Source organism: Euleptes europaea, chromosome 6 (assembly GCF_029931775.1).
Source record: "Euleptes europaea isolate rEulEur1 chromosome 6, rEulEur1.hap1, whole genome shotgun sequence".
NCBI classification, from domain to species: domain Eukaryota; kingdom Metazoa; phylum Chordata; class Lepidosauria; order Squamata; family Sphaerodactylidae; genus Euleptes; species Euleptes europaea.
Window position 1 is genome coordinate 99443319 of NC_079317.1, and position 16315 is coordinate 99459633.

General features: G+C 46.0%; 1 protein-coding gene across 1 annotated transcript in view; it reads left to right on the forward strand.

The window, feature by feature from the left end:
• Nucleotides 1-6626: 6626 nt before the first annotated feature.
• The window catches only part of LOC130479319 (acyl-CoA (8-3)-desaturase-like), a 38253-nt gene continuing 28564 nt past the window's right edge, over nt 6627-16315 (forward strand). Inside the window, exons 1-3 of the mRNA XM_056851705.1 lie at nt 6627-6873; nt 10335-10445; nt 15825-16022. Coding sequence (XP_056707683.1) covers nt 6652-6873; nt 10335-10445; nt 15825-16022 — 531 coding nt within the window. The 5' untranslated portion in view covers nt 6627-6651. The remainder of the gene's footprint in view (nt 6874-10334; nt 10446-15824; nt 16023-16315) is intronic.

Below are 16315 nucleotides of genomic sequence, written 5' to 3' on the forward strand. Positions count from 1 at the left end.
TATGTTGATTTATATTTTGAGAATTTCATGAATGAATGCCTTTATATTATTATATGATTTATTGTTGAATTCCAGTGTGGTTTGATATTTTTGAGCCTTCGTGCCGCCATTTTCTGCAACGAAGTTATTTTTGGCACAGATGTTCCTCATTATTGTACCACCTGGAGGTTGGCAACCCTATGCTCAAGGAATTAATGAACCTGCACAATTTTCTGAGTGGGCTACTCCCACTGTCCCTGTACAAAAATTTAGACAGCAGCATCAGGATAAGTGGAGACTCCACGTGAACCGTGTACCTAAGAGGGATATCTACCCAATTCTGAGGATCGAGGACCTATATGCTACTCTAGCTGGGGGTGGGTGGGAGAGGGAACATTCCCAAAAATTGAGTTGATGCATACCTCCAACTTGCCCTGGAGGACAGTTCCAAATCTTTTTTGACAATAAATATTTTTAAAATACTGTTCCATTATGATCAACTGCCTTTTGGGGTTCTTAGAGACCAAATTTGCTCGATTTCTTTTCCAGTACCGGATCATACCACAGACCACAACAGATAACTGCTGACGGCATAAGAACAACAATTCTGCTTTGTTGTTCCAAGAGAGTTCCCAAACCTAGAGAAGACCACCAGCGAAACTACTGATGGGCTGCACGTGTTGTTCCTATACCCTCAGCAGTTATCTTCTGTGTTCCAGGTTCGGAAAAGGTCTCAGTGAGGTGGTGTATCAACTGGCTATCTCTTGCCCAGGTTTGAAATGCTGACAACAGCCCTTTCAGACTCCCAATGGGCAAGGTGTGGTTCGTTTAATAGCAAGGTCGAGAGCTTTTCTTTACCAAAGCTGTATCTCTCTGGCCTTCTGTTCTTCCCTGGGAAAGTTGCACTCATAACACCCGCTGCTCCTCTCATTAGTTTTGTAAAACTAAATTTATTTTTTAAAAGATAAAGAAAACACATTTCTACTTCGAGACAGATCATAGCCCGATAACATTTATCCATAGAATGAAAGAGACTAACTCCAGAATTCTGAGGTGGTCTTTGTCCCTGCAAGATCTATCTTTTGAAGTTACTCACATCAGAGGGAAAGAACATTTTGGCCGATTCCCTCTCAAAGTGTTGTATTGATTCATAATAAGTTTATCTATATTGATAAGAGTTTGATCTCTGTTATGAATCTTTGTGTGAATTGTATTTTGTGTTTAATCCTGCAGGATTGCCACTGATGCAACCACGTTACTTCACGTCTCAGAAGCCATTGTTGCAGCAAGCTCCTTAAATGTTATATAGCTGTTGTCTTCATCGCAGAAGGGCGGATACCTGGTAGCTACCCGTCTTCTGCATGGAGGGGGTGTATGGAAGTAACATGTGTCTGGCTTTAAGACTGAAAGTTGCTCTGTGGAGAGTGATTAAGTGTTCGATCTTGATTGGCAGGGGAGGTTTTCTTTAAGGCATTAGCCTCCTCCTGGTGGGGGTGGGTTTTTTTTCTGTTCTGGTGGCCTTCACTAGTGAGTAGGATGGTTTTATTTGCTTGCTATGTATTGGGAAAATTCTTTTATCAGAGGTTATTGGATCGTATGATCATGGCTGGTGAAAGTCAGTTTAAGGCACACGCACACAATGAATAGACAAAGTCCTTTTGTCTTAGCAAAAACAAACTTTACTCACTATAAAATAGGGTAGGGTACACTTGAGGTTAAAACAAGAAAACTCTTGTTCCAAGAGAGTTCCCAAACCTTGAGAAGAGAGTTGCCAGGTCCCTCTTTGCCACTGGTGGGAGATTTCTGGGGCAGAGCCTGATAAGGGTGGGATTTGGGGAGGGGAGGGACTTCAGTGCCATAGCGGCCATTTTTCTCCAGGTGAACTGATCCCTATCAGCTGGAGATCAGTTGTTATAGCGGGAGATCTCCAGCTACTACCTGGCTGTTGGCAACCCTACTAGAGAAAGATTGTCTTGTAGCCATGGGAGTTTGGGTTGAACAGATAGATATATTTCTGATAGTTCTTGCTATTAATCTACACAATTAGATTTTTAAAAAAACTATTTTTAATAATAATCCCAATTCCTATGTGAAATTGTTGCAACCCCATCCATTAAGGAAGGCTGGCTATGGTCCTGAATAGACACTTGGGGACATGAGTTGAAGAAGCATTGTTTTAAGTTATTTATTTGCGTATTAAAGGTAAAGGTGAAGGTCCCCTGTGCAAGCACCAGGTCATTCCTGACCCATGGGGTGACGTCACATCCCGACGTTTACTAGGCAGACTGTGTTTAATGGGTGGTTTGCCAGTGCCTTCTCCAGTCATCTTCCCTTTACCTCCAGCAAGCTGGGTCCTCATTTTACCGACCTCAGAAGGATGGAAGGCTGAGTCAACCTCGAGCCGGCTACCTGAAACCGACTTCCATCGAGATCGAACTCAGGTCATGAGCAGAGCTTTTGACTGCAGTACTGCAGCTTACCACTCTGCGCCATGGGGCTCTAACCATATTGGGAGGCTACAAATAGGGTTGCCAGGTCCTTCTTTGCCACTGGTGGGAGGTTTTTGGGGCGGAGCCTGAGGAGGGTGGGGTTTGGGGAGGGGAGGGACTTCAATGCCATAGAGTCCAATTGCCAAAGCAGCCATTTTCTCCAGGTGAACTGATCTCTATGGGCTGGCGATCAGTTGTAATAGCAGGAAATCTCCAGCTATTACCTGGAGGTTGGCAACCCTAACTACAAAACATCTGCAAATTGTGGATGGCAACACAACAAAGTTCAACAGACTTGTCATGTCATAACATCATCAGGGATAAGGTTTCTGATGGGTTGCGATGCATTTGTGTGGGATGTTGTTGTATTGGGGTTCTTTTGCTTTTCCTTTTGACTATAACGTTAAACCTGGACAATGAAGAAAGCTGATAGGAAGAAAATAGATTCCTTTGAAATGTGGTGTTGGAGGAGAGTGTTACGGATTCCGTGGACTGCCAAAAAAACAAATCAGTGGGTTATAGATCAAATCAAGCCTGAACTGACCCTAGAAGCTAAAATGACTAAACTGAGGCTGTCGTATTTTGGTCACATCATGAGACGACAAGAGTCACTGGAAAAGACCGTCATGATAGGAAAAGTTGAGGGCAGCAGGAAAAGAGGAAGACCCAACAAGAGATGGATTGACTCAATAAAGGAAGCCACAGCCTTCAATTTGCAAGATCTGAGCAAGGCTGTCAAAGAAAGGACCTTTTGGAGGACTTTCATTCATAGGGTCGCCATGAGTCGGAAGCGACTTGACGGCCCTTAACACATACATAACGTTAAATTGCTTCCCAGTCTGAGGGTAGTGTTGTAGTCTGTACACCTGGGATTCAAGATGCCACTTGGCCAGCCTAAGCACGATAACAGAAGCACTCTGCAAAAGTCTCATTGAGGGCTGCAACTCTCTGGAGGGGTCCGTGTAGAGCCTTCCTCTCTGAAACAGTAACATCTGCTATGTATATCAGAGCACAGTGTTGTTCAGTGAAGTGGTAATAGGGCTGTTGAATTTTTTTTTGGTAAAATTCGGATTCGGCAAAATTCGACCTGTTTTTATTCGGGAAATGCTGAAGTCCAAACTCCCCCTATTCGGATCCGTGGAATTCGGCATGAAATTCGGCATTCCTGAATAAATTCGGCCGAATAAAGCTATTTAAAGCACATTCGAGGGTTTCCGTGACTTTGGGGGGGGGCTTTTTTGGAGGTAGAGGTCCCAAACTTTCAGGGTAGCTTGGAGGGACCCTACGTGTAAGAACCCCCAAGTTTGGTGAAGATTTGCTCCGCTTTACCTTGGGAGCAAAGCCCCACCATGCTCTTACTTCCGAGTAAGCAGGCCGGAGGATCAGGACTGCCCGCCCTTTCCTCTACATTTCGCTTCCTCCTGTCACCGCTTCCTCAGCCCCGGGGGCACCCCAAAACAACGAAGACCGGGGTGGGGGGGAGTTGAGGGTGGAGACAACGTGGCTGAGCTGTCACTGTCAGGGGAAAGGAGAAATTCTGAGCAGGGACACCTGCTGGGGGCTGGGGAGGGGGGGGAATAAGCAGGATACTGCATTGTACTGCACACAACACCACTGGCGCATACAGACATGCATGCCTGCTAACTGCCGTTCCCTCCCCCCCCATTGCGCAAAAGAAGGCAAAAGCTCGGATTCTATGGACACGGCCCACAGAGACAATCAACCCCCCAAGCAGAACAGCCCCACCGCAACAAGAAGATGCAAATTCCAAACGAAGGAGAACAATGGGGCAGCCAGAGAGTGAGGCTCACCAACCCACACTGACCTCCAGGCAAAGGTGGCAACCAGTGAAAACAGAAAAAAAAAACTAGCACAGAGGCAATCAACTCCCCCAAGCAGAACAGCCCCCCCGCGACAAGAAGACGCAAATTCAAACGAGGGAGAACAATGGGGCGGCCAGAGAGACTCACCCACCCACACTGACCTCCAGGCAAAGGTGGCAACCAGTGAAAACAGCAAAAAACAAACAAAAAAAAAAAACACTAGCGCAGAGGCAATCAACCCCCCAGCAGAACAGCCCCCCTTTGGCTTCCCCCCCCACAGAATCTCTCCCCCCCACATACACACACACAGGAAAAATGTTATAGAGAAAAGCCCTAAAATGGGTCAAACTGTGGATGTCTTCTCTTCCAGCAGAAGCAGGGGTCAGGAGGAGTAATCCAATCTGATTCCAGCAAGCAGCAGCAGGTCAGCTCAGCTCAGGATCTCTCATGATCAGCACAGGAGCAGCACAGGAGCAGCAGCAATGGAAGGAATACAGACTCACACGCACAGACTCTCTGGCCATTTAAGCTCGGGAGGTTTTGCCTTGGATTTGCTGCTCTCTAGATGCACATTTTCCCTGTCCAGATTCTCAACACTCTGCATGGGAGCTTATTGTTGAGTTTTGAGAATTTGGATGGGGAAAATGTGCATCTAGAGATCGGCAAATCCAAGGCAAAACCTCCCGTGCATAAATGGCCTCTCTCTCCTCCCCCTGGGCTGCACAGCAACCCAGGACCACACACATGCACCCCCCCACACACGGGGATCTCTCTCTCTCACACACACAGACACTCTCTCCCCCCCCGGGCTGCGCAGAAACCTGGGACCACAGCCCCCCCCCAAGGGGATCTCTCTCTCACACACACAGACACTCTCTCTTTCTCTCCCCGGGCCGCGCAACGGGCTCACGCACTCATCCACGACTGATTGGCCAGAAGAAGATCCAGCTTGGCCACTGATTGGCCGCGGGAGAATGCTGGTTCGGGGGCTCTGAATTTGTACGAATTTATCCGCCATCCGCCTGAACTCGCCAAGTTTGGCTCGTAGTTTTCCTGCCTTTTTTGACTTTGGTTCTATCCGAACTAGAAACCGTCGAATCAGGGCAAATTCGGCTGTTTTTCAATTCGGATGGAACCGAATCGACAGTCCTAAGTGGTAAAACTATTCCTTGAGTTGGACTGCAGAAATAAACTAAGGTTACAATCTGAATTTACCTGGGAGTAAGCCATATTGACCAGGCAGCATATTAATTGGACCTGGGGTATGGTTGGAAGACGTGCAATATAGCATTCTTGCAGACCCCTGCCCCCCAATTCGCATCCGGGTCAGAGTAAAGTTTTTTAGCCTCTTTGACCCAGCTGCTTTTTAGGTTCATTTTCTCCTTGCAATATATTTAAAGACATTTTGTTGCTTTTAGCAATATGCTCCTCAGTTTTCCCCCTTGCCTTATTGTCAACTAACATTTGTTTTGACAGAGCATGTGTTCCCTTTTTTCTCATTTGGGCAAGTTACCCTCTTGGCTTTTTGTACCCTGGAATTGTGAACTGATTGGGACTCAGATTTCTAGTCTTCCAGTGCTGCAGTTTGTGACCTATCACCCCAGGGACTGTCTGAAAGGAATATGGGCAGAACATCCCTTGATCAGGCTGGTTCCGTGAAAGTCAGTAATGACTGTGGTCTCAAGCAATCCCAATCTATACACTGAGAAGGTACTTCTAGTGTACTGCAAGAAAACACAGGCTACTCTAAGAGCGGATAATGCTTGATTATACAGCCTCTAAAGTAAACCCTTTTGAGTGCAAGAACACCTCCAGTTTTAAGTCAGAAAAGTGGCCTCAGCTATTAAATCTTTGGGAAAACACTGTTGCAAAGCTGTGGCCAAATGATAATGTATATTTTTGAATTAGAATGTTATGGGAATGATCTTGTCTTTCCTCTCATTCCATCCCTGACGTCTTTCAGGATTTATTATTATTTTTCTTACATTCCTGTTAATGTACCACCTGAATTGATACTCCTTCAGTGTCAGCAGAGTCCTGTGGCACCTTAGACGTAAATCACAGTATGAACGCTTCTACTCCCATATCTATTTTGCAATAACATTATGCATTCATAGAGCAGTGTAACTGATGTTATCTAGGGAAGTCATTGTCTGAGATGAAGAAATAGCATGAGTTCATGTAGGAAGAGCAGAACTGGAAACAGTTGGGGCTGGAAGATTTGTGGCTGGTAGAAGGTGTCCTCTGCTCTTTTGTTGAGTGGTGGCATGAAGCTGGTAGAGTTTACAACAGCTAAATAGTCTCTGGCGGAGCAGCAGAAAAGGCCCAGGGGAGGAGAAGCTTATTACTGGGTATACAGAATGGCTCCACAGTCAGAACCTACACTGGGAAAACCGGAAATTGGAGCCAGTGTTCCACAGCTTTTTACCTGGGAAGAGATTGGAATTCACTCAGGTCAGGGTTCTTCCAAGCAGGACCAATGGCTGGTCATCAACAGGAAGGTTTATGATATCAGCAACTTCTACCGGCAGCATCCGGGAGGAAGCCGTGTCATCAGCCACTTTGCAGGACAGGATGCCACGGTGAGAGTCTTTGTTAGAGATTTTTCACATTTGCTACGAGATAGCATAGGATTTCAAACCATGGGTGCAATAGAATCTTTGGAGAAGATGAAGGAAGTATCTCCACCAGGCCTGGTCTTTCATGTGGAAGCAGCAGGTAGAGGGGACTTTCTGTGATGACTTAAAGCATGTGTACCTGATTCTCAGGAACAGTAGATGATATTCATAATGGGTCTGTTTGTATGTGGGGGCAAAAAGTACCATACGACAATCATACACATCTGGGATAGAGGTAGCATGATGTATGATTTGGATTAGGTCTTTTGTAAGCTAATCAATAGGGATGATTACAGCAAATTTAATGATCAAAGCAGATCCCCTTCTCCTCCAGCATGCTTGTAGGATCATATTCTAATTCATGAGACTTCTGGCAAGGAGTCCAGTTAGGTTTACTTAAGCAAACAAACCATTGTTTCCCTCAGACGCAGGAGGGAATTGTTTTTAATGCCATGTTCATACATTCCCTTGATTTAGGATCATGCCAGATGTACTCTGTAAGATTTGCTGGTATCTGCCAAGCATGGACACTGACATTTTATTTTTGCAGTTCTTGGTGTACATTTTTGAGATTAAGGATTCAGTCATATTCTTAAATATGAAAATGTCATTTTTAATGTGATTAGGGGTAAGAGAATATTCCCTGTTTAATATCTTTTAATATACATTTATATTTCTGCAGGGGTTTCAGATCTTCTTTTTTTGATGTTGGTTTTATAGATCCATTTGTATTGTGCACACATGTTGTATGGCTTTTACATGCAATATATATGGTGTGTCATGTATACACATATGATAGCATTATGTATAATTCTGATTTATCGACACACTAATGTTGAAAAATGTGCACCTTTTATGGGCTAGAAATTAATGTGAGGAAACATACAGTGGTATGAAAATAAAGAATCACAGGTTTGCTTTGGATATGGGAGGCACAAATTGAAATGAGGATTTGGAGGCTGAAACAGTGAGTATGAGAAATTCAAAAATAACCCCTAACAGTTTTAGTAAGTAGCACTTTGTAAAAGAGTTCAGATCCTTGGCAATATGACAGGTCTTTTGCAAGCCAATTAACCTAAAAAAGTTAGTTCCTTTGCATAACAGTTCTGATTTATGCAGCGGCCATTTTTTCTATTGGCTGGAGATGTAATAGCAGGAAATCTCCAGCTAGTACCTGGAGGTTGGCAGCCCTAATTATTAAGTGTGTGCAAATGGGCACATCATCATCTTATATTCTAATAGCAAAGGTGGCCAATCTTTGGATACTTAAATCTGGCGACTGGAGCTGTGATCGGACAAGGCATATCTTTCTACAAACCTGAAAAGGGCCCCAGGTTTGTAGAAAAAATATGAAATCTAATAAATAAATAAATAAATAAATATGGGGGGTTTAAAAACCCAAAATGATAAAAGAGTGCCTATATCTATAAGCAACAGTGGCCTTCAGTGGCCACTGCTGGGCAACCACAGTATTGTAGGCTTGGTTCTCTCAATAAAAGTTAGGGTGAGGGGGCAGAGCCCTTCCCAGACCTATTTTGGCCTTTGAGGGAGGTTTTATTGAGGCCACGCCTGGCTAGGGTTGCCAGTTCCAGGCTGAGACATTCATGGAGATTTTGTGGTAGAGTCTGAAGAAGGCAGGGTTTGGGGAGGGGAGAGGCCTCCGCCAAATATAATGTCCTACAGTCCATACTGCAAAGCAGCCATTTTCTCCAGGGGGACAGATCTCTGTTGTCTGGAGTTCAGTTGTAATTCTGGGGGATCTCCAGGTCCCACCTGGAGGCTGGCAACACTAGGCCTGGTAGCCACTTCTGAGAGGCTTGATATGACCCAACCTGTATGACTCAACTAGGCTTGGCTGTTTGCTACTGTTCAACAGTAGTCACTCTATGAAAGCCAGGGTGATCTAGCAATTAGAACTTCAGAGTAGGGTCTAGGAAACCCAGGCTTGAACCCCATCTTGCTGTGGAATCTCACTGGCTGATTTTGGACCAGTCATATATTTTCAGCCTAACATACCTCACAGGGTTGTTGTGTGAATAAAAAGGAGGAGGAGAGAATAATTAGGCTTGCCAACCTCCAGGTGGTGGCTGGAGATCTCCAGCTGTTAGAACTGATCTCCAGCCGATAGAGATCAGTTCACCTGGAGAAAATAGTGGCTTTGGCAATTGGACTCTATAGTGTTGAAGTCCCTCCCCTCTCCAAACCCCACCCTCCTCAGACTCCCCCCCCCAAAAAAATATCCAGGTATTTCCCAACCCCGAGCTGGCAACCCTAAGAAATATGTAAGCTGCTTTGCCCCTACTGTTGAGAAAGGTGGGGTATAAATGAAGTGAATAAATAATAAATATAGCTGAAGATTGTGGGAGGACGGGGATACAGGGGAAAGTGAAGTGCTACCCCATAATTCTTTGAGGGTTCCCTATCATGCATGTGGGCCGCCGGCATCACAAAACTGGGCCACAGTTTTCCTAGGTAGAGGCTGTCGGGGTCAGGAAAGCTTAAGGGCAGAGAAAGGAAGGTTGGCTGTTGGGTAGGAAGGAGATACAGTTGCCAATCTAGTCTAGGAAATTTCTGGAGATTTGGGGAGGGTGGGGTTTGAGGAGGGGAGGGACCTCAGAAGTGTATAATGCCAAGTGTATAATGCCACCCTCTAAAGCACCCATTTTCTCCAGGGGAATAAGAATTGCCAACCTCCTGATAGAGATCAATTGGAATTAACAACAGATTTCTAGATGACAGATCAGTTTCTTGGAGAAACTGGTTGCTTTTTGGGTGGAGTCTATGTCATTATACCCTGCTGAGGTTGCTTTCCTCCCCCCCCCCCCAAACCTCCCCATCCCAAGGCTCCACCTTTAAATCTCTAGGAATTTCCCATCCTGGAGCTGGCAACCACACAGGGAACCGATCAGTGTAGCTTGGAGATCTGTTGTGATTCCAGGAGATCTCCAGGCCCCACCTGGAGGTTGGCAGCCTTAGAAAGAGAGAAGGAAGTAGAAGAATGGGAGAAGCTATGAGGGCTTTCAGGAAAGGGAAAGAGGAGATAGTGGGGGAGGGGGAAATGAGACACCTCCTGCAAGTCCTTTGTGGGTTCCCACTTGTTATTCATCAATTATTAAAACAGGTGTAATTCTTATGGCACTTAAAGAAATTCAGAGGTGGTTTGCCGTTGCCTGCCTCTGCATTGCACTCCTTAGTATTCCTTTGTGGTCTCCCATCCAAATACCATACAGGGAAGACCCTGCTAAGCTCCTGAGATCTGATGAGATTGGCCTAGCATAGGCTATCCAGCTCAGGACACAACACGGCTTAGCTGATCATGTCCTTGTGGCTGACATTGTAACATAGCTTTCCTGATTGTTCATGTGAGAAATATTTCTGACATGCTTTCTCTTTCTTTCATGTTTCATTTCTATTGCGCTTCGTAGGATGCCTTCACAGCTTTTCACAAGGATGAAGCTTTGGTGAAGAAATACTTGAACTCACTGCTGATTGGAGAGCTGGCACCAGATCAGCCTTGCTGCGAGCCCAGCAAAAATGTGAGTGTCTCGAAGGCTCTGTGGTTACGATGTGCTTTGATCTCTCTGTTGAATTTACTGAGTAGTTATCTCAGTTCACAACCTCAATGATACATCTGTAATTCAGGAATTATGGTCCTTACAGTTCCTAGGACCAGAATAGGGGCAGATTGGTACTGACGGGCATTGACTTGCCCTTATGTCCTCCCATTTATTTATTCGTTAATTAATTAATTAATTAGATGTTTATTCCTCCCTTTCCTGATTGAGGTTGGGCTCAGGGCAGCTCACTACCATAATAACAAATACCAACACAATACATCATAATACAATAAAACTTATGATGAAAACCTATTATTCATTTTCAGTCTTCAGTGCAACCCCACATGTGGGACTGAGCCTGCGTGCAGGCCTGCCACCGGAAAACTTTTACTAGCCTCAGAACTCTAACTGGGGATGCCCCTCCCTTCAGCCGCGGTCGGCTTCCCGCCGAACCCATCGCGTGCTCCTGGGCGGGGCATCCCCTCCCTCCTCAGTTCCTTCTTTGCCGCCGCCGAGTAAGGAGCTTCTCTAGACCTCAGCGTTTAATTCTCCTTGGAGTTACTTTCGATATCGTGAGTTTTTTCTCTGCGAAGCCTACTGCTCGATCCCTATCAAGCCTTTTGGCATTCTTGCGCAGAGCGCAAAATCCTCGTCCATTGCCTTGATCCCCCCGGCCGCGTGCCGAGGGCTGGCATGGTACCCAAGATGCCGTTCAAGCTGTGTCCTAGGTGCGCAACAAAGATACCGCATACAGATCAGCACGAGTTATGCCTACTCTGCCTGGGTAAGGGACATAATGTCTCCATGTGCAACATTTGTCAAAACTTTTCCACCCGCGCTCGCAACGCCCATGCTAATCGGCTCAACGCAGAGCTCTGGAAGAAAGCCTTGACAGCACCTCCCCCCTCCACTGACCTGGGAACCCCACGAGATGCCCGCTCCGTTCACTCGGCTCCGACCTCCAGGAGCCCCGAATCCGGCTCGGATCCGTCCCCAGCCTTGGATCCGACGCATAAGAAGCACAAGCATAAGTCCAAACATAGAGAGAAGACTGCCAGTGCTAGTTGCCCATCCTCCAGACCGGCTACGCCCGCACCATCGACCTCGGATCCGATGATCCTACTGCCGGATCCGACCCTGGTTCTGAGGACCCTGTCTTTTCACTCGGGATCCCCACTCCATTGCTTCTCAGAAGTGGAGCTGGATCAGTTGGACGAACCACTCCTGCCCCCGGATCTGACCCCATAGGATCTGAAGAGAATCATCCAACCCCACATGATTCCAGCTGCTCAACCATCCATCTCTCCAGCGCTACTGCAAGAGTGGATTGGATTTTGCAGATTCAAACAAGTTACTCTGCAGGGCAAGCCTTTACAGTCAGGCACTTCACAACTACCTTCACCCTTCTATCATCTCACACAGAGGAGTCCTAGAACTGAATCTGAACCAGAGGACCCAGGGACCAGAGCCTCAGTCGACGGTTCAGAAGGCATATCAGAACCATCCCCTGACAAATTAGTAGGGGACACGGAAGCAGTCTCTCTGACTGAGGACCTGAAACTCAGAACCGAGCAGATGATCCGTATGGTGGAAGCCTTGGACATCAATATATCCACCTCTGATAATAAGCCTAAAGATAAGTTTCTGAACCGCCTGTATCCTGACAACCCAGGCATTGCGGCATTCCCCATCCTTGAGGGTCTCTCAGGGGTCACCAAGTTGGTGTGGAAGAAACCAGCTTCTGTCACCCCTTCCACAAAGAAGATAGAGAACCTTTACAGGGTCAAACAGGACTCTGCAGAATTCCTAATGGTTCACCCTCCCCCTTATTCCATAGTGACGGGGGAGATGCAAACTCGTCAACAACAAGGTCAGCACTCAACTCCCTTGGACAAGGAGAGTAGGAGGATGGATCAGCTTGGCCGGAAGGCATATACCTCCGCAGCCCTGAACTTTTGCATTGCGAACTACCAAACTATAATGGGCGGGTACCAGCTCTTCCACACTTGGAATACTGTGTACAGTTCTGGTCACCACACCTAAAAAGGGATATTACAGAGCTTGAGAAGGTGCAGAAAAGAGCAACCAAAATGATTAGAGGACTAGAGCAACTGTCTTATGGAGAGCGGTTAAGACGCTTAGGGCTGTTTAGCTTGGAAAGAAGGTGGCTGAGGGAAGACATGATAGAGGTCTATAAAATTATGCATGGTTTGGAGAGAGTGGACAGGGAGAAGTTTTTCTCCCTCTCCCATAATACTAGAACACGGGGTCATCAGCTAAAGCTGGAGGGTGAGAGATTCAAAACAGTTAAAAGGAAGTATTTTTTCACACAACTCATAGTTAAATTGTGGAACTCCCTGCCCCAGGATGTGGTGATGTCTGCCAGCTTGGAGGGGTTTAAGAGGGGAGTGGACATATTCATGGAGGAGAGGGGTATTCATGGCTGTTAGTTAGAATGGATACTAGTCATGCTGCATACCTATTCTCTCTAGTATCAGAGGAGCATGCCTATTATTTTGGGTGCGGTGGAACACAGGCAGGATGGTGCTGCTGCAGTCGTCTTGTTTGTGGCTTCCTAGAGGCACCTGGTTGGCCACTGTGTGAACAGACTACTGGACTTGATGGGCCTTGGTCTGATCCAGCAGGGCTTTTCTTATGTTCTTATGTTCTTAAGTAGGGCATCAGCTGCTTAGCCTGGTGAGGATGGAAACTGCCAGTCTGGCTTGTGACTTGTGCCTCCATTGACAGGGAAGCAACCAGAGTGCATGTCCAGGCCCTTAATGGTTGGTGCAAGTGTTAATGGCACCGTGTAAGAGTTGGGAGCCGATGACCCATTTCCGACTCTTCCCAGCCCAGCCGCGGGACCTCTATATTCAATGGATTCCGTTTCAGCGGGCTTTGTTTCAACCATCTCACCATGACTTTCAGGCACCTGGCCAGTGTATCTGGGAGAGTATCCAGCCAATCCTCCATCAAAAGATATAGGTGGCTATAATCTGCATACTGATAACAACCTAGCCCGAAACTCTGGACCAGCTGGGTGAGGGGGCACATATTGATGTTAAATAACATTGGGGAGAGAATCGCCCCTTGAGGGACTCCACATACCAGAGGGTGTCATGGTGAAACCCTCTACCCTAGTGCCACCCTCTGTCCCCAATTGTGGAGGAATGAGAGCAGCCACTGAAGTCCTATCCCACGTACCCCAACATCGGTGAGGCAGTGGGTCAATAGATCATAGCTGAGTGTGTCAAACACTGCTGTAAGGTCTAATAATAACAGCAGCACTGACCCACCTCGATCCAGCTACCTGTGGAGATAGTCTGTGAGGGCGACCAGCACCGTTTCCATCCCATAACCAGACTGGAAACTGGACTGAAATGGATCCAGAGCTGATATATCCTCCAGAAAAGCCTAGAGCTGTTCTGACTGCTACCACTCTGTCAACTACTTTACCCAGGAAAGGTAGATTAGGCACTGGGTGGTAGTTGGCTAGGTCATCAGGATCCATGCTGGCATCAATTGGGCTCTAGATTGTTTAGCTCACCTCTGGCTGATGGCAGAGGGGGAAGAAGGTGACAGGTGAGACTGTGCCTCTTGTTCCTGGCCAATGGCTTGTGCAAGGGCTTCTTGGCTTATATGCACGTGGTGGTGGTGGTGGTGTGAAAGAGGCCTTTGCCAATTGCTTAGACTTGGGCAACAATTACAACAGGCATAAGCCTCTTACATTCTGCTGTTGGCTGGGTCCAGAGTTCTTTGGCATTAACCTGACTGGCAATGGATTGGTATGGGAGGAGGTGACAGGTGAGCCTGTTCCCATGGTCACATCTAGAGAGCTTCTTGGCTGGGACCTAAATGTCATGGCTGCTGTAGGAGGCCCCCTATCTGCAGAAAGGGATTTTAGCAGTGCTTGTTCTGGTGAGCATAGCTACCAAAGGGGGAGAGGTAACAGGAAAGGTTGTCCCCTAGATTTGTGTGCACCAGCCATGAAGAACTTTAAGGATACAATCATATCTACACTTATCTGGGAGTACCCATCATTAAACTTAGTGGGACTTCTGAGTAGACAAAGGATAAGATTGCAATGCAAAAGTAGTAACCAACACCTTGAATTGAACCCGATAATTAATAGGCAACCAATGAAGTGTCTGGAGCACAGATGTAATATAAGTAATGTTCTTTGCCTCCTATTATAGACGTGCCAGTGCGCATCTATAAAAGGAGTTTCCAAATTGACTTCAAGAGTAGTTCCATGTAAAGAGTGGTACAATAGTCTCATTTTAAGGTTACTGTGACATGGATCAGCATGACCAGATCAGCTGAGTCAGTGTAGGGAGCCAACTTCCATACAAGTTGAAGTTAGAAGAAGGTACTTTTCACAATAGCACTTGCTTGGTTTTCCTAATAACAGAGCAGGTTCCAACATGACTCCCAAATTCTGAACTGTTTTCAGAGAAAACCAACCGAGCCCCATCAAAACTGGGGACAATCTACCTTCAAAATTTCAGTTTTACAAACCAGTATCACTTCAGTCTTGTCAAAATTCTTGTTCACCTGTAGCTGCTTAACCATGGCTGTCACAAACTGTCCCAGGATGAAAATGGCTGCTTCTGGTAGTTTAGCCAATGAAATGTACAGCTGGATGTCACCAGTTTATTGATGAAACCCTACGCTGAATCTACAGATGATCTCTCCCAAATACTTCAAGTAAGGGTTAAAACAGTGGTTCCCAAATTTCTCGGGCCACCACCCCCTTGGTCGCACAAACTCCACCCCAGCGCCCCCTACCCTATCCTATAAAAAGCATTATTCAAAATAGGGGTTTGCATGCCTCACTAAAGAAGATAATAACAATAAAATTTCAAAACAGTAACAATTGCACATCTATTCAAAATCAAATTAAAACTTTTTAGTTGAAATTTATTCAACAAAACTGATGAACTTGATCCAGTGGTACCAGCTCTTCAAAGTCTGAAAAAAAATTCTGATAGTTTCCACCAAATTTGCCAGCATGGTGCCATCGCTTGATCTTTTGTAAATTAGTGAACAATGATTAGAGAAGAGGCCCACCTCTAGCGCCCCCTTGCTGCCCCCTTGCCTCTTAGTGTCCCCCTAGGTAATACCAGCCCCCCAGGGGGTGGTATGCCCACTTTGGGAACCACTGGGTTAAACAATACTGGGGATAATACTGAACCCTGTGGCACGCCATAGCACACCTCCCATGCAGCTAACCTATGCTCTCCCACAGCAACCTTCTGTATATGGTTGGAAATATATGGATCTAAAACATTTTAACACATAATGTTTTTACTATTACACATGCCCAGAAAAGAGTTTTACTGTTGATTCCTTCCACAGGAGTTGCTGGTAAAGGATTTTCGTGATCTCAGTGTTACTGTCAAGAAGATGGGACTCATGGATTCCAATTATCTCTTCTTTGCCCTCATGTTCCTACACATCATTCTGTTGGATATTGCTGCCTGGATGATTATCTACTATTTTGGAACTTCCTGGGTGCCTTTTATTTTTAGTATGTTCACATTTGCAATTGCTCAGGTAAATATACCAGTGTGAATGATAGAGTTAGGGCCAGACTGCTCTTCAAAGCCCTAAGAATCCGCGCAGTGATATGTAGTGCTTTCTCTATGGAATTCACCTGCCCCTCTAAGTAACATTACAAACACCATATTATGAGTGAGGTGAGGCTGAGGAATTGCTCTCTACTTATCCTGAGTCAGACCACTGGTTTATCGAGATCCGTACTGCTTATTCTGACTGGCAGCAGTTTTCCAAGCTCTCAGGTAGAAGTCTTTCCCATCACCCACTACCCATCCTTTTAACTGGCGATG